This window comes from Aulonocara stuartgranti, assembly GCF_965226115.1.
Source record: "Aulonocara stuartgranti genome assembly, chromosome: 8".
NCBI lineage: Eukaryota > Metazoa > Chordata > Actinopteri > Cichliformes > Cichlidae > Aulonocara > Aulonocara stuartgranti.
Genome location: NC_138959.1, coordinates 4,254,313 through 4,274,857, shown reverse-complemented (window position 1 = coordinate 4,274,857; position 20,545 = coordinate 4,254,313). Strand labels below are relative to the sequence as shown.

Genomic DNA, 20,545 nt, shown 5'->3' with positions numbered 1-20,545 from the left:
TCTTTCGCTGTAACCCAGGCAGAGCGTGGATTCAGTCTCAAGCCTGAATAAACAGCTGTACACCCTGCAGCTTAAGCAGAGGCTCCGTAGCTGCACTGGACCTTATCGACCACAGATGGTGCAAGCTGATCTTTTTAGATCTGATATCTCTTAAACTTTGTCACAGTTACAAACCCCGAGACATTTTCCTGTCAGGCATAATCCCCAGTCGTGTCCTCTGATACAACAAGAGGCTGAAGCTCGGGACAGCGTGTTAAACAGCAGCACACAGAAACAGAAGAACTGATAGAGATCGGGGTGGCAGTAAATCTAACTACGAAATCTAGTGGAACAAATTTGTAACAGGCTGTTTAGCCTGCATCTCCACATTCTTCGGATACTATTTTGATTCACGGCCACACCGAGTGCTCGTAAATATCAGGCAACGCTTTCCCGACGCCTCCACAAAACACCTCGTTCTCTCGGCTGTAAAAGCTCCTGTAAGAAATCCAAGTCCCATTCATAACATCTTACATGTGCTCGTGGTTAAAAGAAGGCGCTTAATTTACTCCCTGGAATGTGCTGAAATTATCATTAGACACTAAACCCGTGATATATGCATGAGCGCGGGATTTGTAATTCTCCAAGGATCGCTCTGGGATAATCCTGATCTCGCTTGTCTATCTTCAGCTGGAATGATTTCATGATGGCTGGAAAAAGTGAAAAGATTTGGGGCAACAGTGATCATTAAATGAGCGCTCGGCCACATCAAAACGCACATCTTCCCGAAATCTACTAAGACCTCCAGGAAGATGAAGCTAACTGGTGCCATCACGGCTCAGTCAGTGTTTGCTTACAGGCAAATGAAAAGATCTGACCTTTATATCTAGGAGAGGAGCAACACTCGTGGCCAGAAACAGAGAGCATTTTATATCATGGCAAAATTCACTCCTCTCAGTAAAACGTACAGCAGCCACAACCTCCAGTCCACTCATTCATTATGTGGGACATGGATCTGGCCTGTGAATGCAAATTTCCCACCCTTACGTTTTTGTCGTTTAACACAATTTTTCACTTGTCTCGTCTCATGTGTCCTGATTCGTGTCTGTGTGTGCAATTTCTATTTTCCACTTTTAAATGGTGAAAAAAAGTCCACATCTGGTTGGGGGGATGTTGGCGAGGGAGGAAATCATAGAGATGTGGATTTGCATCTCACACGTAAAAGATTTTTATACTTCATTCATATTATTTTATACATTAATAATTAAATTAATGATATTCTACTTGCCATGAAATAAATGATTTGGTTAGAGTTAGGATACATCAGGTCCATCCTGAAGATCCTGGACTACATTTGTGTCCAAACAAAAAGATAATTTCTTTTATTATTTCAAGTTTTACTATGAGAGTTGGCTGTGTCTAGAAGCTGGAAATCCTGACAATAGATGACAAATGATAAGTTATCCATCCATTTCAGACAGACTGTCTCACTGCCTGGACACCTATAAGGAGACTTGTGTACTTGAATGGTTGGTGAGTAGTTGTGAGAAGTTGCTTGCTGTCATTGTATTGCTGCAGTTTCCTGTGGTTTCCATGGGAGATAAAAATGCTGGCTAACTAGCCAATGAGCTCCAGTGAAATTAAAAAAAAAAATAGCAATGCAAATCAGAAATGGCTAAAGTTGATGTAAAAGCTGTGCCTCGCTGCTGAAACCACTGCGTTTCAAAACGTGTGATTTTCACAGTGATTGCAAATGTTTCTGGTTTCACAGTTTCACTGCTGCTTAGTGAGAAGTCTGCAAGTGTTTGCAGACAAGTTGCAGTGTGCTAGCTGCCAGAGCACCTGCTAGGAGCCTTTCAGTGCAACCTCATATACCTCTTTGTATGTCTTGTTTTGTAGGCGAGTGGATGTAGAAGGTTGCTTCCTGTTGCTGGGTAAAATTGGTTTTCTCAGTGACAAGCGTTTATCAGGCAGTTACTGACCATTTGCTGTTCTGTGTGCTCGCCGCTTATCCAAATCACGGTAACCGTGGAGCTAGAGCCAGATGACTGTGAGAGGTGGAGTACACCCTGGACAGGTGCACGTCAAATACATAAAGAAACTATTCGGCACCTTTACACCTACAGCCAATTTAGAATCCCAAACTAACCTAACATGCATATTTCTGACTGGTGGTTTCAAACCATCTTCATCTTCTCTGTAATTACAGAGATTTTTATCATATTCAAAGCAGTTCTCTTCAACAGCATGTAAATGTGTTTGTGCTTGTTAGTGACGCTGGTATTATAAATGGATTTCCACGGTTTTCACGATGAGTCCATCAAGTGCAAAAACAAAGGCTTGTCCAGTGTTCTCGTCCTGGGGCAACAGTTACTGTCCCTCTGCAGATAAGACCACTGCTAGAGAGAGTCGATGCTGTGTTTAATTTACTATTTGCTTTTGGGTACTAAAAACTACTTTTATCAGTTCAGGAAAACATTGTGTTTTGGATAATACATTGCTCCTTATAACACAACCACCTATTATGCTTTTCCTTATTTTCCATCATATTTATACTTTTACAAGACTGGATGCAGAATTAACCCTGTGAGCTGAAAGCTCGGGCTGCCCCATATGCTCAGTTTCAGCCAGTTTTTTCTACTTTTGGCTCTGTATGACATAAAACTACAGAGCACCAGGCACCTGCTGTTCAAACGCTTAAGGGTCAGCCAATCAGATTAAATCTGAGGTATTAAAAAAGCTTATAGTAGATAAAATGAGGAGTAAAAAATAACTATTCATGCAAAGCTACTCAAGAATAAAATAAGTAACGTGTATGCTCTTTGATAACTGAGCTCCATCACATTTTAAATTTGTGTTTTCTGAATAAAGTTACAGTGAAGGAAAGTTTTTAGCCCTGGCCTCAGCGTTACAGCATCCCAGCGACCTGCCAGCGTCAGCTCAAAGTGGTGACTGTACGAGCCTGAATGAAAATTGAGAGTTAGAACGTCCTTAACTGATGCCTGACAGGAGTCTTTAAGGTCGCAGGGAGCATTTATCTCTCAAATCAACAACCCATTGTGCATAACGAAAGGACAGCAAACAGCTCGAGTATCTCTGCTGACCTCCGCTGTGAAAATCAGCAATCAATACTGATTAATAATGCATTCATGCTAAAAATACACCTCAAATTATAGCACGCCGGCTTTATCTGTCGTCTGTTCTGCTCATATTATCGCAGAGAATTTAATGAAACTTAAAATCAGCATTGTGTCATCATCCTGCATCCCGAACAGCTTTCAGCTTCATCCATGAACGCTTCCTCCACTGTTGACCTTCGCTGGCATAGTCAGCTGATGGCCGGTCTTTTTTAGGCTTTTAGGCTACACTTCAATGGAGATTATGATAATCCTGAAGGTGAAATGAACCTCGCAGTGTCAAATTACCAGCGGGCCTTGCCTGAATTGCAGCGCGGCTCTCTTTCTCTCTCAAATGGATCGTCTGGATCCTGTGGGAGGTTTAGACTTTAAATTACCAAAGAAACACACAGAAACACACAGAAACACGCAGGCTTTCATCTCATAAATTTAGCTATTTGTGTTTACTGTATGTCTCTGAAGGTCTGCATTACCTTCACAGTGCCGCAGTGTCCCGGCACACATCACAGGCTGCTGATCCACTTGAGGATAATTGCAGGGATGCCTATTGTTACACCCAGTAAATCATAGTTAATATTTATGAGACATGCTCTTATACAGTCTTTAAGCGCAACATTAAATAAATATAGATCCGTTTAATTATAAAACTTGTTCAATTCTTTATAACTTCCCTTAAATTGTGTACTTTATTTTATCATAAAAATATAGTGCTTCTGAAGGTATAAATTTTCATTATGCTGAATTCAATCCAAACTCCATATTTTATTCATGGACTCAAGTAGCCTTGCATGAGTTACGTTTCACAAAATCTTTTTTCTTTCTTAAATGGGGCCTTGGTGCTACTCCTCTGTATGAAACAAGCTGTTCTAGCTCCACCCCCTTTAAGACAAGTTTCTTCTGATTGGCTGAAGCCCATAAACAGAAAGGTTTGAACAGTAGGTGGAGCCATATGCCTGAGATGACCATATTAGGGATATCCACTCTCTTCGATGTCATACAGAGCCGAGAGTAGAAAACACCGTCTGAAACTAAGCTCACGACCTCATTACTGACCTAATGTTGTTTCACCTTTACCTGTTTTAAAACTTTATATCACTGTTTGTCCCATGAAGCACTTTGCAACTTTTCCTTTGAATGGTGCTATAAAAATGCTTATTATTGTTTGAAACTATGCTCAGGTCAATGTCACGCTCAGTTAGTACATCAGGATGAGAAATGCACTTAAGAGCTAGTGGTATATTATTTCTTGCCTTTCTTTCTCTTCTCTAGATAAAGAATGCTTTGATTCATCTTGTTTATCCAGGTTACATTCAAACTTACATCTTGGAGCTATTCAACAAAGACTAGACATCGAGAAAAGGCAGCTATTCAAGCACAGAAAAATCTGCTCTGAATTGAATCTTTCAAAAGTTAAATTCATGTTAAATTTAATAAAACTTGACTCTAGTTACAGACAGAGTTCACAGTGCGATGGTGCCAGGGGACGTTGTCCGTAGACGTCTACATAACCATGTTTCGTTTTTCCAACCAGAGAAGTCGCCACCTTCTAGAACTTTTTGCACGATCTGTACCACCCAGTGAGCCACTGTATTAGCTCCAAACAGCACTCAGACTGTGGAGAGTGCCAGTTTAATGACTTGAAGTAGTAGATGAGACCGTGCAGAGTCCGAGGCATCAGGAAACCTACCAATCAACTCTAGTATGCAGGTGGATACGTTTATAAAAAAGCAACTTTTTCAGAGTTGTTATGAGGACCATCACGCAATAAAGATGCTTGTTTCTGCTGTAAAGTTGGACATTTTGACACGCTTACTCGCTGTTGGAGCCTTCCTCAAGTGGTCATTAATGGAACTGTGGTTCTTTTTGGCTTCATTTTTAAGCTCCAGAGGTTTCCTATTGTCTTTTACATACAGTCTGTGCCAACAGCCACACAAACAAGAACAGGAGTGGCCCGCATTACTAGCTGTTCCACATATTTTTGTGTCTGCCTCCAGGTGACATTAGATGGCTCCAGTAAGCAGACATGGATTTTTACCAATGCCCTGCCACGCCTGGTCTATAGCGCAGAAGTGTTATTGGTAGCACTGCTGATGTTTAAGAGACCGAAGCATGAGCATTTACGTCAATTTTAGGATTTTTCACATCACGCAGAAGCAAAATTTCCTCATTGATTCAAGAAATTGGGAAACTTCAGTGGCACCTGTGTTATTATTTGGGTGGGTATCCAACGGTGCAGGTCCTGCTGTCATACTTTGAATAGCAAAAAAAGGCACAAAAAGCACAAAGCCTCATGATTCAAACTATAAAACCCTTCAGGATGTAAGACTAAAGGTCCTGGGCACACAACACAAGGGAACACACATGTCAAATCACTACGTGCTGCAGACTATTTTCACTGCAAAATGCTTTGCAAGCTTTCAATATGTGTGAATGCTAAAGGGTCTTTGGTCAAGCTGAAAACACTGTGACCTTGTTTGCACTAGAAATGCCTTCACTGCGGTGATAAAATATCCAATAAAGTGTTAAAAACAAGTGATTATGGCTGAAGTTAGTGGCGAAAGGGTCTCTGAGAAAACAAGTCACAACTTCAAAACAAGTACAAATGCAGCGCACGTACACATTTTTCTTTGTCATTTATGACAGAAAGCTGAATATACTTGTGGTTTGTGGTTTTTTGTAGCAGAAAATTAGCAATTTTAAACATGCAACATTGAGTTTTAAGAAGATAATAGCAAGTATTCTCACACTATCTGGGAAAAAAATGATCCTGCAGGGAAAATAACTAAACGGTTTCACGATCTTAGTCTCTGATTGTTGCTGAAGCCTAGCTTCACATTTTTGAGGCTTCACTGTTTAAATAAGGGCTCTGTACCCTTAAATTGCTGAAAAAAATCTTTGAAGATACATTAGGAATGCTGCGAGGGCTCCATTCCTCTGAGTGGCACGAGTTTGACTGACAGCTCCCAAAGGGCCACAACATAAACAACCTCCTAACTCATAAGTTAAGGGCAAACAGTGTTTTATCTGCACTTAGAGTTTGACCTTAGAAGAAACTTTTTTAAGGATGAGCTGAAGAATAGTTTGGCAGAAACATGAGCCACCTCTTCTATCTGATTTAGACACATAAATAAAGTCACTTCTAGGAGCCAGGCTTCGGTTTTTTTGTGGAAATATATGAAGACTAATTTTTCTCCTGTTCCTCGATGTTTCCATTGTTTGAACCCCTCCTTTTTTATTTAATCCCGCCTGTCTCTCTTGCTACTGTCAAAAAGCCTTTTAAATTATAACAATAGTTTATATGCAAATGGGCCACAAAGTAAATTGTAGTTTCATTTTTTAGCGTTTTATTAATTTTCCAAGATGAAAAAAAAAAAGAAACAACACAATCAATTGTCGAGAGTCCCGGAGAGTTAATAGGCTTAAGCGTCTCAGACAGCGGTGATTTATCTTTAGATTTTCTCTCTGCGTTTCTTTTTTTTGGAATCATTTGAGTCCTCATACAAAAGCATCATTTTTCACAGCGGGTGCTCGCCTCGCCTCGCCTCGTCATGTTTTGTTTTGAGCTTTGACACTTCATGGTGTGTTATCTGCACTTGTGTACACTTTTTTTTTCTCTTTTCTGCGTCTTTTGCTAATTTGTATGCTCATGCTAATTTCTGTATAAACAATTACGCAAACAGGGTTTGCCCAAGGGGACGTTGAGTGTGGGGGTAGGGCGAAGCAGGGTGCAGGGATCGTATTAAATCATGTTTTGAATCAGTTGTGTCTGGGTTTGCTTTTTTCTGCAGGCAGGCGGGCAGGAGGTGACAGCTTATTGACTTACTGGTGGTGTTGTACCGGACGCCGTAAAACATCTCAGGACAGGGTCGCGCCACCAGCTGCCCCGCGCTGCTCCTGGGCCAGCAGGTGCCGATCCCATCGATGGAGGTTTCACAGTAGATTCCCGAGCCTGAAGCGCGGGGACAGAAAAGCGTCAGACACGGACGTGCACGCATTCCCGTCATGTTTCATAACCGCATATAGATGTCATGAAATCCAGATAATGCTCCAAAGATCCTGGCAACAAATATGGTATCAGAATGAGCTGTTTGTGTACACAGGATTTAATGATTACTCCTGTGCTTTGCCGAGCTGAACGTCGTCTCCTGTGGCACTACGCCACGTCTATTTCCAGCATTGTTTTCCTCTTTGATGTTAGTCCTTTATAATCTGAGTTCCGATCAAACTTGCTTTCCCCTTGCGGGGTATCTAACAACAACTCAGCTCTGCAGTAAGTGTGCGGGGAATCGGTTTCACACGCGTCTCAACTCACCGCTCCACTGGCTTGTGGCGTTACTCAGGGTTTGGTTCCAGGTGGCGGCCAGGGACTGCACTGCAACCCAGAGAGAAACAGCTTCATCAATAACCTCAATCATTGTTTGCTCAGTTTAGAAGAGGCAATGAAAATCTCATTAGATTCAGCTTAACAGCTACAAAGGGTGAGCACGAAAGGGCAACGGTAAACACTGATGACAGACCTTTCCTCCAGCAATAAGGGGACGGTAGCAGCAAATATGAATCCAGACATGCCCCGAGGGTCAGACTATTACTTCTGTAATAACTCAAGAGGAATTAGATAAGAAGGATCCGGAGATAAGGACGTTCTGCAGGGGGAAAGGTGACACTTAATTTTAATGCTTTCATTTGAGGTTTCCAAACCACTTTTCACACCCACGTGTGGCAAGAAAATGAATGAAACAAAGTAAAATATGAAAAGTGCATAAAAGCTGCCACTGGCCATTTGTTCAAATGCATAAAAGGATTTTGTTTTACATTTTTAAAAGCAGGGTAGCTTTAACCGTTTAAAGGTTACAGGCTGACGTACAGTGAGGGAAATAATAATCTCCTGCTGATCCCCGGCTGAATGAACAAGTTCTAATTTTTTGTTAGTTTCATTTTAATGATGAATCCTGAATGAAATCCTGAAAAAACACACATATTATATAAAAGTTATAAATAGATTTGCATGATATGACTTGGCTAGGCCACTGTATGACTTCTTTAGCTGCCCCTTTGTTGCCTTGGTGATATTGTCTTGCTGGAAAACCCATTTTCCGACCTTTATGATTCTGGATGAGGGAAGGTTCTCATCCAGGATTTTACGGTACACGGCCCTCTCGACGTGTTGAAGTCGTTCCATACCCTTAACAGAATGACAGCCCCAAAGCATAACGTTTCCACCTCCATGCTTGACTGTGTGGATAGTGCTCTTTGGGTCATACTCTGCATTTCTCAAACACGGCGGGTCGACCAGAAAAGCTAAAAGTGGATTTGGGTGTCATCTGATCACAGCTTCAAGATTTCTGTCCATTACGCCGTGGTGTAATTTCACAGATTCTTTCACAAATAAAGGCAGATGGCTTTGTTGGGGATTTTATGCACCCTTGGGACAGAAAACAGGTGAATTTAAAGGTTCAGAAATATGTCCCAGTACTTTTGTTTCGATCAGGGATGTCAAACGCAGGGCCCAGAGGGTCGAGTGGGACTTTGGAAGACTTTGGAAGGTGAAGTTTAAAAACAAAATGTACCAGTTTTCCAGATGTGAAGCTGTGATGTAAGTATTATTAGAGTGTAATAGAGTGTAGCTGCTTAGTAGTTGAGTGTATTCTTGCTTACTTACATAAAATCACACATTAACCTCTCAGGCTGGTGTCAGAATTTACTTCTCTTTCTTTGCATATGGAAAATAGGAAATTTGAACAGGTTAACATATGATTTACTGCTTGGGCCCATTTGATTTCACCTGTGTCTGTCACCCGTGAACTGAAAATTAGATAATCAACAGGCAAAACTCCTGTTTCTGCAACCAAAGAGTCGATGCTTGCAATTAAAAAAAGATTTGCATGAACGTAACTATCGTATCCAAACTAAATTTTATTGCATTTAACTAAATATAAATGCGACATGTGACATATGGATGTGACGCAAGTTTTGCATGCCACTGAGTTGAATCTCGAGGCCTGGGACTAAAAATGTAACACATGTCTCCATTGGCCAAGATTGGAGCGACAGCTTGCCAAAATCCATAGTTCATAAATAGCAGAAGCATAAGACAGAAAATAACTGTGTAGTCATGTTATGTTAACACATTTTTTTAAACAAACAAAAAAACACTGTTTCTACAGGGAACAGAGTCGACTTAATGAGAAATTCTTCTCATTACTATTTCTGTTTCTGTGGTTTGCCCCCATTAAAAGAAACCCATATAATTCCAGTTAAGAATGCGATCTTTTATTGGTTTAATAATTTTATAGCTTAATAAACTGGATATTTTTGGGTTTTGGACTGTTGACATCAGATCATGAACATTTTTATTTAAATAACGTCTTAACAGATTTACCAAAACAAATAAAGATAATTAAAAATAATAATTTAATTTCCTTTGCAGATAATTTCTGATGAATTATGAAGCAAATGAAATCGGTTCAGCTGAGCAGGGTGACAGCATGATAACAGAGCGTTATCATTACTCTGTTAAGAGCTACCTGGAATGATTTTATGACTGTATCCTGGGGCAAATAACAAGAACATCATTCCTGTGCATTTGTGCGTGCTTGTGTGAGTCCTCTGGGTGTGCTGCAGAGGTCTGCGAGGAAACGGAATAGTAGGAAAATAACGGTTTTCTAATATCCACAAGGGGGGAAGTTGTGACTGAGGATGAGGGTTTGACATTTAGTGGTTATGGCCATGAAATGGAAAAGACTGAAAATCAATTCAATCTCAAGTGTACTAACAGTGGGGCAGCTAGAACAAACTGGCTGGACAGTACTGGGAAATGAGCGCCTTTTAAAAGCTTGTAACAGCTGCTGTAGCCGTGCTGCTGTAATAAAAATCCAGCTGTTGTTTGTCCAGAACTTACACGAGACGTTCCCCGACAGCATGAGCAGAGCTTCACATGTCAGATCTGCTAACGAGGCTGATGGCAGGAGGCTCATGATGGCGCACACCTGCAAACAGAGGAAAGTCACAGAGGTCAATCAAATACGTCCTGCTCTTTCAGTCTGACACGCACACATTAAACATACAACTTTATTCGTGATTGAGAAGATTTTATTGGGCATGCTTTGGCGAATTGTGATGTAACTTGGGAGACATGGCATGACCGCCTTGCCTCTGATAGCCTTCGGAGTGACTGCTATGTTAAGAACCTTCCATAAAAATTCAAAGGATGCAACACTTAGACGGAGGGCTTTGACTCAATGCCCTCTCCACTCCCAGCATCAACAACGAGCAGCACGAGCTAACGGCGTCTTATCTCATCTGACAAACATCAACATCACAACACATCTGGCAATCCTGTTCTGCCACATCCAAGTCGACTTTGTTACCATTAAGGCCACATAATACTCTGTAATATCAGCTGGTGTAGTACTTTTTTATAAAGACGGGTGTGGATGTGGACATCAGGCCCGAGTGAAACAGATTTCGTAGTTTCATGATATGAAGCTCTGCACCTTCCCACAAACTCAGGTCCGGAGGTCTGCCTCCCTGAGAAAGTGTAGACTAGCCTAGTTTTACTAGCTTGCAACAGGAGTGAGAAGTTCTAAACCCAATTTTAAGTTTAAAATGTGATTTAAGATTTTAACCATCTCTGTCGAGCCAAGCCGTTAGCCATCCTTTTCCCGATGTAGGCAGAAACATACTGCTGGTTGCTACCCCAACCAATCACAGCAGATGGCCCCGCCCCTCCCTGTGCCTGGTTCTGCCGGAGGTTTCTTCCTGTTAAAAGAGTTTTTTCTTCCCACTGTCGCCAAAGGTCTTGCTCATAGGCGGTCATATGATTGTTGGGTTTTTCTCTGTATGTATTATTGTAGGGTCGACCTTACAATATAAAGTGCCTTGAGGCGACTGTTGCTGTGATTTGACACTGTGTAAATAAAACTGAATTCAATTAAATTACTGGTAAAAAGTTTGAACCAACTATGAACCTGGACTGAAGTAAGACACAAATAGAGTCACTGTAAAGCAAACCCAAGAGAGCAGCATAATCAGTGAAAACATCCACACAAAGTTCACTCCGTGTACAAAGACTATTTTTATCAGTCCTCCAATGACAGCAAGACACTGTGAGTATGAGCTTTTGATATATTTGTTTTTGGGGTTTCTTACTCATCCTAGATTTTCTTTTCTGATAAAAAAAAAAGATGACTTTAACATTTCTCATGATCAAGTTTTCCGTTGCTATAAAGTCTCGGGAGGACGTCAAGCAGGCGGCCAAGTAACAACAAACGGTCAGCCAACAATGATTCAGTGTTTAAAGGCTGGCTGGAACCACATAATTCACATAAGAAATGTGGAAATATATTTCCCACACTTCCACTGTCTTTTTGGTCCAACAAAACAAAACAAAAGCGAAAACGTATATTTGTGTCCTTTTCCTCAGCAGGTAGCTGCGTGCTAATGTCAGTGAAAGGACAGCCTTTACGTCACAGAAGCACTCGCATCACTCTGAAAGCTTTTGTGGATGAAAAGTAAAACGACATTGCAGTGAAATGCAAATTGTGCCTGGGTGATAATAAGTGTCTGTCAGCTGCAAAGAGCTCTTCTTCACATCTGATCAAGGACAGACACTCAGCACAGCAGCTCCAGTGCTGAGGAGGAGGATGCAAAGAATGAAAGACCCGCGGTACCAGCATCCGGCTAGCTTCACTCCAAGGAAATTAATAAGCTTGCTGCTGGTTATATAGTGGAGATGCTACCAATATGAACTCGATATGCAGCGAGGTGATGTCAGTTCGGTCAGGATAACCAAAGTGTGCAAACTTTTGTGCCAAAGTTCAACAAAAGCACAAAAAAGTTGCCGTTCTCAGCAGGTGATTCTGTAATATGAAGTATTACTAACAGTTAAAAGAAGTAATCTTAACAGAGCTGGGAAAAAGTTTTTACCTCAAATTTTAAATTTTAGACTAAATACAAATGCAGTTTTAACATAACGAGTCTGTTTTAAAGGGAAAGAAGCTACACAAACAGAGCTGGTCCAGTGTAAAGGAAAAAAAAGATAATTCTTGATTCGTCGCTCACTGTATGATTAACTGCATTTTTTTTTTGGAGGTTGAGTTTCATTTCATGAGCCACACACAGGCCTGATTACTGCCAGACCTGTTGAATCAAGAAACCACTTAAACAGAAGCTGCCCGACAAAAGTGCGGCACATCATACGATGATCTAAAGAAACAGCTGAGAAACAACATCACTGATATCTGTCAGTCCGTAAAGGGTTGCAAAGCCATTTCTAAGGTACTCCAGTGAACCACAGTGAGAGCCCTCACACAGTTTTAGGAAAATACTCTGTGGACTGACGAGACAAAGGCTGAACTTTCAATTCTGTTGCATTGGCGTAAAACTAACAAGAAGATCATACCAACGGTCAAACATGGTGGTGGAAGTGTGATGGCCTGGAGCTGTTTGCTGCTTCAGGACTTCGATATGTAACAGAACAGTGATCCACTCTTTGAGCACTCTGAATGACTCGAAATAGTGAAGGTTTTAGAGTAGCCTGGTCAAAAGTCTTAAAAATCAGATCAAGATGCTCTGGTATGGCTCATGCTGGAAAACCCTCCAATGTGGCTTAATTAAAAGAATTCTCCAAAGAAGAGGGAGCCAAAATTCCTCCACAGTGCTGTGAAAGTCTCATTGCCAGTTATCGCACATGCTTGATTGGAGTTCTTGCCAAAACTGAGATGAGCAGTTATTATGTTTAGGAAGCAGCTGTTCTTTCACACAGGTGTGGTAGGTTTGTATTAAATTGGGTTATTTGTGTCTAATATTGAGATTTGTGTGATGATTTGAAATATATAAGGTGACAAATATGCAACAATCTAAGAAATCAGGAAGGAGAAAAACACTTTTTTACAGGATTGTATGTAACAAGTTCCTTAAGACTTGTCATTAGATCCAATCAGAAAAAACAACTGGACTTTAGGGATCAAACATGCTTGTGTATCATTAGCTTGTGTGAGTTCACCCTAAACGTGGGTTCCTTTATGAACATTTTATTGTGTCTTACAACTGCCTGAACACAAGAGCCAGAAGCCTGGAGGAAAGCAGCTGTATTCGATGCATTAGGAATGAGAGCAGGTGGTCTTTTTAAAACAAAATCATATCAGTGTGGAAGACCTTTATGGTATTTGTGTATTGTTTTAAAAATCAGTAACTGCCTTCTGTCCCTCGAGTGGATGATGCATAAATTAACAGCTGCAAATGCCCCCAAAATTTGGAGCATTTCATCATCTGCACTCATAGCCCACTAATCTTGTGTTCACTGATACGAAGAAATGACTTCTTAAAGACTTTTGATGCTAAATTTAAAGTCTTTCTGTTACTGGATCGCGCTACTATCAGCCTTTTTTCAGCTATGCAGGAGGTGAAAACACTGAATAATGCAGATTTTTCTTTAAAACTACAGACTCTGGGTCTCAAGAGACGACAGTTGATAACAGCATTAGATAACATCTGCTCTATTCCGGGACGGAGAACAGGAGAACCTGTATTTATGGCTTTGTTAAATGCCAGCACAGTGGAATTCAGTGGTTGGATTAATATTTCATCCAAACACAACTGAAATCCCTTCGTCCTGGACCAGTGACTCGACTGGAAAGCATCCAAATAATGAAGGCTGGCGACACAACAAGAAAAAAAATAGTTCTGCACCAGTGACATCTAACAGCTGATTCACTGCTGAATTCACAGCATCTGTCAGCACCCTTCTACACGCGGCGGAAGAGACACAAACTGTAAAATATCATTAGTTTTGATTTTGTTCAGCCTCTCAGAGTGACCCCAAACTCTGTTACATCTCCGCCCAGCTGTCCTTGAGCATACAGGCTGATCCCTGCGGATCCAAGAGGGTGCGGCTACAATTACCTGCGAAGCCAATGCTTCATTTCCTCCGTAAATAAAACATCCCCATTAATAATACAGCACCTGAAACGTTAAACATTTCACCCGTCTTCAGAGAGAAAAATGGAGGAAAGGGTGCTTTAAATTCATCAAAAATCCTCACTTTTTTTCCTGTATCAAAAGCACATTCATACCTGCTGGTCACAGCAGCGTCAAGCATTCACACTGTATGAAGTCACATCATATAAAATGCTAGAGCGGCCCAGATTTCACGGAAGGTTTTTCTGGGTCGCTTGCTGTGTCTGTTTCACGCTCAGTGAGTCCTGGGCAGGTATCAGGGTGCAGAGACCGACCATCCACCTCCTTCCATTTAATTACAAACTGACACACGATGTAAACAGCAGGATTTTTTCAAATCAAAATGAAAGAAATACTCAGAGTTTAAACTTTGTTTTCTGTAACATCACAGTTTCATGATTAATTTCTTTAACTGGAGAAGAAATTCTAATGACTCGCTAGAAATACAGGGCAGCAAAAAGTCATCTTTTGCCATGAATGCATATGAACCGTTTTAGCTTCTGTTAATTTCTCTAGAAAATTATATTTGGTCTTGAAAGAGTTTAGAAACACTCTTAAGTGGCCTTTACTGTACGCACTCACCTGTGTATAAATGTCACACTGCTTCTGGCCCACACCTCGTATGTCATGTGTGCATGTTTTCCACGTTTTATGTGTGATTTAACCGCGTCAAATCGTTGAGGTTCATGTAAAGGACAGGCTTGGGTCATTAGTCCCAAACACCTGGTGTGAAATGTTCATCCAAAGTTCAGGGAAAGGACGCAGGTTCAGGATGAAGGAATGAGTATCCCAAACAAAAAAAAGATTGGCTTGGTGGATTTTTGCACACTGTAAACAAGAAGCAAAAAAAAAAAAAAAAAAGAAACAATAAGAGTGGGCAGAAAAGAAGCAGGACTACCAACTAATACACAGGAATAACTTGACAAAGGTGAAACAAGCAAGTGTGGAGAAAACAATCATAAAACGTGGGGAAAAAAGACAAAGACAGGAAGACCAACACATAAAAAACTTTCCAAAATAAAACAGGAAGTGGCAATAAGTCTGGCACAAGAAACATCAAAGACAAACACGGAACTAAAAGAGGAAAAGGTGAACACTAAGCAGTAGTCCTTAGGCATTAATGAGAAAGACATGCAAAGTAATGCCAGCTTTGACACACAGAGGGCGCTACAGAAGACGGTTCAGTCACTGACTGATTTAAAGCCTTGATTTGTCATCTGGGATCAACATCACTTTGTTTTTTGCATTCAGAAGTGGCCATATTTCCACTGTGGGTTGGACGCTGTTTATGCATCTATAAACTGTGCAGGTGCAACAGACGAGTAAAACCAAAACTGGAGCACAGACTTGTTGTTTACCTCACAGGAAGCGTTATTATTAGAACAATAATAATTTGTTATTTCATAATTTTAAAAAGTCTCCAAAACCACAAAACTTAGTCACGAGGTCAATTTCAGTGACTGAAATTATCAGACATGATGCCACAAAGGCCAAAGGCAGCCACCAGTCAAGCGGGAAAAATGTGTATTCCCTGACCAGCTGATGAGTTGCTGCTGGACTTTGGGGAATTGCTGGGAAATTGATTATTCAGCACTCATCTGCACAGGCTTGGAGACGGACAGTGACCCTCTGGTAACCTCTGGTCTGTTTCCCTTACAATAAAGTTGGACCTTTGAACTTGAACATTGTCTGTTTGCAGTTTGTGCTGCTTTTGTCTCTTTTTTTGTTTTCTTTTTGCAGCTTGGGTACTGGTGTGCAGCGCGCCTTTGCAGGCAAGTTGGCATCTTCTATGCAAACTACAGGGAACCACTACAATCCTCCAGCAATCATAAACAAGAAGCCCCCGGTTTGCAACCAAAAATATACCTTTTTCCCCATCAGTGGTGGCTATATCACATCTAACATGGTAGACAACTCCTGAGCAATGTCTGTATGATGTCACATGGAAAACTTCCATAGAGACTGACTCACTTTTGGACCGCGCCTCAAGTGGTCACTAGAGGAATTGCAGTTTAAATTTTTAATTTTTTATTTTTGCCAATAAAATGCATCTTTACAAGTAATAAACTTAATACAGAATCAGGATGATACTATATCATGACAAAGATGACAAAGCATCCTTGTTTTAAGTATTTTTACTATTAAATGGGTGGCTACCCTGCCTGTAGTCCAGCTGCCACAGAACAAGAGGCAGGGTTCACTGTGGACAGGTGCATATTGACAAAATCCCAAAAGCAGTATTTCAGTACCATATGCATGAAAGAGTATACCGCCAGTGATGTACTGATGTTTCAGAAGCATTTATTTTACTCTATCAGATACTGAACTGAAAAAAACCCCAAAAGAAAAAAATAAAACAAACAAATCTCCACTTCTTGTTTGAATCACATGATCCACATCACATGAGGACACTGCATAAAAACAGTGGAGGAAGAGGCTTCCCAAGTGGGCACGCTCGGGATGGATGCCTGAGGACGGGCACAAAGCTGCTGATCCCAGACTTTCCTGGGTCCCATGTGCCATTTAATGCCTCTTTTCATGCATATACGGATCATAATAAAGTCTTTCTTTTTTACAGCTTACAGTCCTCTTGCCCTTTTTTTTTTAAATTTGAGATTGTATCTACATAAAAACAATCTACTGCTATGGCATACAGTCTATTCAGAATGATTCACAGTTGCTCTTGCCAACAAAGTGACGGATCAATGCCTCCAGTATTTACTCTAATTCAGTTTTTAATCCTTTTCCTTTTAATTTAGAGAATCAGTTTGGCTGCATTTACAGCTGAAAACCGTCTCCACTTTTAAAGGGTCCTCCGGCATGGATCTGCTGCAGAGTCGTAAACCAGCTTTCGACTGAGATTTATTAACCAGCATGAGGAAAAATGCTGAAGCGGGAAAAAACAGATGCAGGTTTGAGGTGTGGTTCACCTGCGAAATGTCACTCTGCTCGAACGTTCCTGCTGCTCGCTCAAACGTGACTGAACGAGGCAGCTCTGGCACGAGAATGATAAAAATCTATTCAAAATAAAAGCAGGTGGAGACACTGTTTGTGTATATGAACAATGGCACAGCATAATGTGGAATCTATTGTTTTTATTATGAAGAACACGCAGTGATAAGGGTGTCGCCACATACAGGTACCTACAATAACCGTAACGTTTAAATCTCTGGATCGTGTTTGTCTTTCACGTGATGCAGTGTTTCGCAAACTTCGGTCTCTCTCCATTTCTCGATACTTGTAAGTATCCACAAATGAGACAAAACACAGTAAACAAAACAGTGAAATAGCTATTATCATTCTACTTATAAAGACATCATAATTATGTCATCACTTTGAATTATTTAGTAAAGATCTGTCATTGTGAAACTTACACCTGCTGAAGGGCGCTCAGTAGAGCCTTAACTGTAAGAGGATACCTGGTTTGAAGCTCCTGATTGGCTGCTGATTTTCTGTGGAAAGCTTGTAGGTTCTACCCAACCAACAACCTGCTCTGGAGAAAAACTGAGTGGAACTGGTGCCAAATGTGCAGTTCCTCTAATCCTCACAGACTCCCATATGGAAATGTTTAACATTAACTGATTTAAAAGCATGTTTACATCAGAATTAGCTGATGAATCAGCACTCCATACTTTTATTCAAATATGGTAACTCGTGCTTCCAAAAACCTGAATACATAGTTTCAGCCAAAACGCTAATGCGGAAGCTTTAATATGCATCCCATCTTTTATATACAGTCTTTGGTTCTCCCTACACTCCTCACAGTCCAAACACATGAGTAGATTTGTGACATCGCTCTGTGATGGCATCCTGTTCAAGGTGTGCTTGCCAACAGCTTCCTACTCAAACTCAGATGGGTATCTAAAAGTGGTGACATATATTAAAATAGATTTTAAGAGAAGTTACAGCCACCCAGCTTTGCATCTAAATGTGATCGGCTCCATCTATAATTCAGTGCAAACAATGCAATAATGCAGACATTAATCTGATTTAGGTGAGTGTGCAAAGGCACCACTACGCAAATACTTCACTCCTTAACTGTATAAAATGTTGCACGCATGACTTTTACTTTCCACACCGTTAAATGGCCCCATTTCCAGCACAGAAATCCACGCACCTTAAAGCTGCACACAGTCCGGTGTTTGTTCTTTTATGACCTCAGTAGACATTCAGTACGCGAGCTGCTGTGAGTGTGGGGTCTTAAATCACAACAATGGGGACGCGAATAGAAAGCAGGGGGATTTTTAAAAAGGGCTCACGGGATTCTTGACTATTCTTAGTGCAGCAGCACTTTGCACAATGGGCAGGAGGTGGATGAAATAATTCACCTCGGGCATCTACAACATCAGCAAGTGAGTGCAACAAATCACATGTCCCTATTCTTGCCTCAGCTCGCTCTCCATTTTGCTACGAAGGGGTCACAGCATGAGTGATATCAGATCTCAGCGTTATGGGGCTGGAGAAATTTCAACATCACCGCGCTCGCTTTTCTTGTTCGATATTAAAGGAGTGCACTTGCTGCATTAAAACACCCAGTTTCATCTCAGAAATGTGTCCCAGATCCGCTTTTTGCCCCTTTTCTTCACCAGTGCTTGAGCTCCGGTTTCAGAGGGTATGGAATCGTGCCATTGGGATCGTTTTTCTCAAGCCACCTTAACCCAAAGTCCTGGTTCAAGTTTCAGTGTTTACAAGTAAAAACGCACCGGCACGCTTCAGCAAAGCTTCAGCGCTTAGTTAAAGTCATAGGATGCAAAGTGCTATAACTATATATTTACACATAAAAGAGAGAGAGAGAGAGAGATTATTGTCCTTGTTAAAACATTTTAGTTCAGACAAACTCGGATTCTCGTCCCTTTAATGAAAATTGATTTAAAATAGCAATCTGAGACAGAGACAATATCCAAACCCGACATCTGGATGGGGGGGTAGTGTTAAAGCCTTCACACCAAGACTGTGCTCAACTGCAATCAGCGATAACAGCACAGATTTCCCCGAGCTGTTATTAGGACGTTTTAATTAAATGTCCAAAGGCGAGAAGACGAAGCGGAGGCGCAAAAAGACGCAGAACTTACCCCCAGCAGATAAAAGCATTTGCGACGCATTTCCAGGCCTTTTATTTTTCACATAATTTCCATGTGTGGAACTAAATGTCTTCTTGTTACTTCACTGAAGTATTTTATCCTTGTTACTGGGAGTGGAAAAAGTCCCAGCAGCGCAGTTTTCTGATGGTGTTGACTGAACTGTACCCAGAAAAAAAATACAACCGCGTGGCTAGGCCGGGTGTAGATGTCCGGGTAATGTCAGAGGTTAGACACTGTCAGGATCATTTAATGAGGAGCTGCGGAGCTGGGGTGTAGCAGCCTGTCACCTCTCTGGTAGGGTCGGTTTCCCGTGAAATCGCTGCCTCCGTGAACAGGACCGGAATCCAGACAAACACTATCGCACCTTTAAAGCTGCCCACGAACTAAAACTCCTTTTCCACGCATGGTTTCACGTCAGGTTTCCCCGAGCTACAGCCTAACGTCCGCCCGGCTTCCCATCCAGCTTCTGACTCCTGCGCGGAGCCGCCGCGGTGGTGCACAGCGTCCCCACAACGCCCCCACGTTGTGCCACTTTGTCGAGTGTATCCAGTGTGACTGAGGAATAACTCGATTCCTCTGCGTGGAGTTAATTATGCAATGACTGCCCGTGTTCCAGACCCTAATCTTTAACCCCCCGCGCAATCTAGACGTCACTGCTGCGAGAAAGTTAAAAGCAGACGAGCCCGGGGTGAGCTGCTTGTGAAAGGCTCCGCGCGCATCGCTGTGCTCTTATCAAGCATCCAGGAGAAGGGAACCCTTTTATCATGTGCCCCCGTTTCCTGACGAATTAGTGCCAGAGCGCAGAGTCAACAGATTTCGCTGTGAGCCAAGATCGACAGATGGTTCCCAGTGTGTCAATAAAGTTAAGCATCCCCGGGGATCTTTTTAAATACAACTCAGTACAAATGAGCGTCAAAATCACTGTAAATAAAATCTCAGTGGGAATGAATTTGCGACTCCAGCAATTAAAATAATTACAAATAATCTTAATATTAAAGTTCTCATTAGTGTGCGTGGGGCGTCCCAGAGAGGTTAGAGGATAAGAAAAAAAATGCTTATTATTATTATTATTATTATTATTAGTCAGTATTACTCTGAATAGATCTCCTCTTGGGTGGGTTTTTACTGTATTAGCCAAGGACATATGAGGCTTGGACATAAACTATATATAAAAGTTGGTAATAAAGTGTCATCGCCTTTTATGAAGCCTTGACATGAGGGTTTTCTATGTAATTGAGTTGGTTTTTTTAAAACCAACTTTTCAGTCACACGGTTGTCCTGCTTTATATCTATATCACTGTAACTGTCAGCATAATTTTTAAGTTTAATATCATGTTGTATTCAGTAAGACCTGAAACAGTCAAAACCTCATCAGGACTGTGTTTACTGAGG

At 41.2% G+C, this 20,545-nt stretch overlaps 1 protein-coding gene across 1 annotated transcript in view; it reads right to left on the bottom strand.

The window, feature by feature from the left end:
- Positions 1 to 19,984, bottom strand: part of LOC309713245 (corticotropin-releasing factor receptor 1) — a 98,632-nt gene extending 78,648 nt beyond the window's left edge. Inside the window, exons 1-4 of the mRNA XM_082544715.1 lie at positions 19,145 to 19,984; positions 10,015 to 10,102; positions 7,429 to 7,488; positions 6,940 to 7,065 (exon numbers count right to left, since the gene is read on the bottom strand). Of these exons, the coding sequence (XP_082400841.1) occupies positions 6,940 to 7,065; positions 7,429 to 7,488; positions 10,015 to 10,102; positions 19,145 to 19,174 (304 nt within the window). The 5' untranslated portion in view covers positions 19,175 to 19,984. The remainder of the gene's footprint in view (positions 1 to 6,939; positions 7,066 to 7,428; positions 7,489 to 10,014; positions 10,103 to 19,144) is intronic.
- Positions 19,985 to 20,545: the final 561 nt, after the last annotated feature.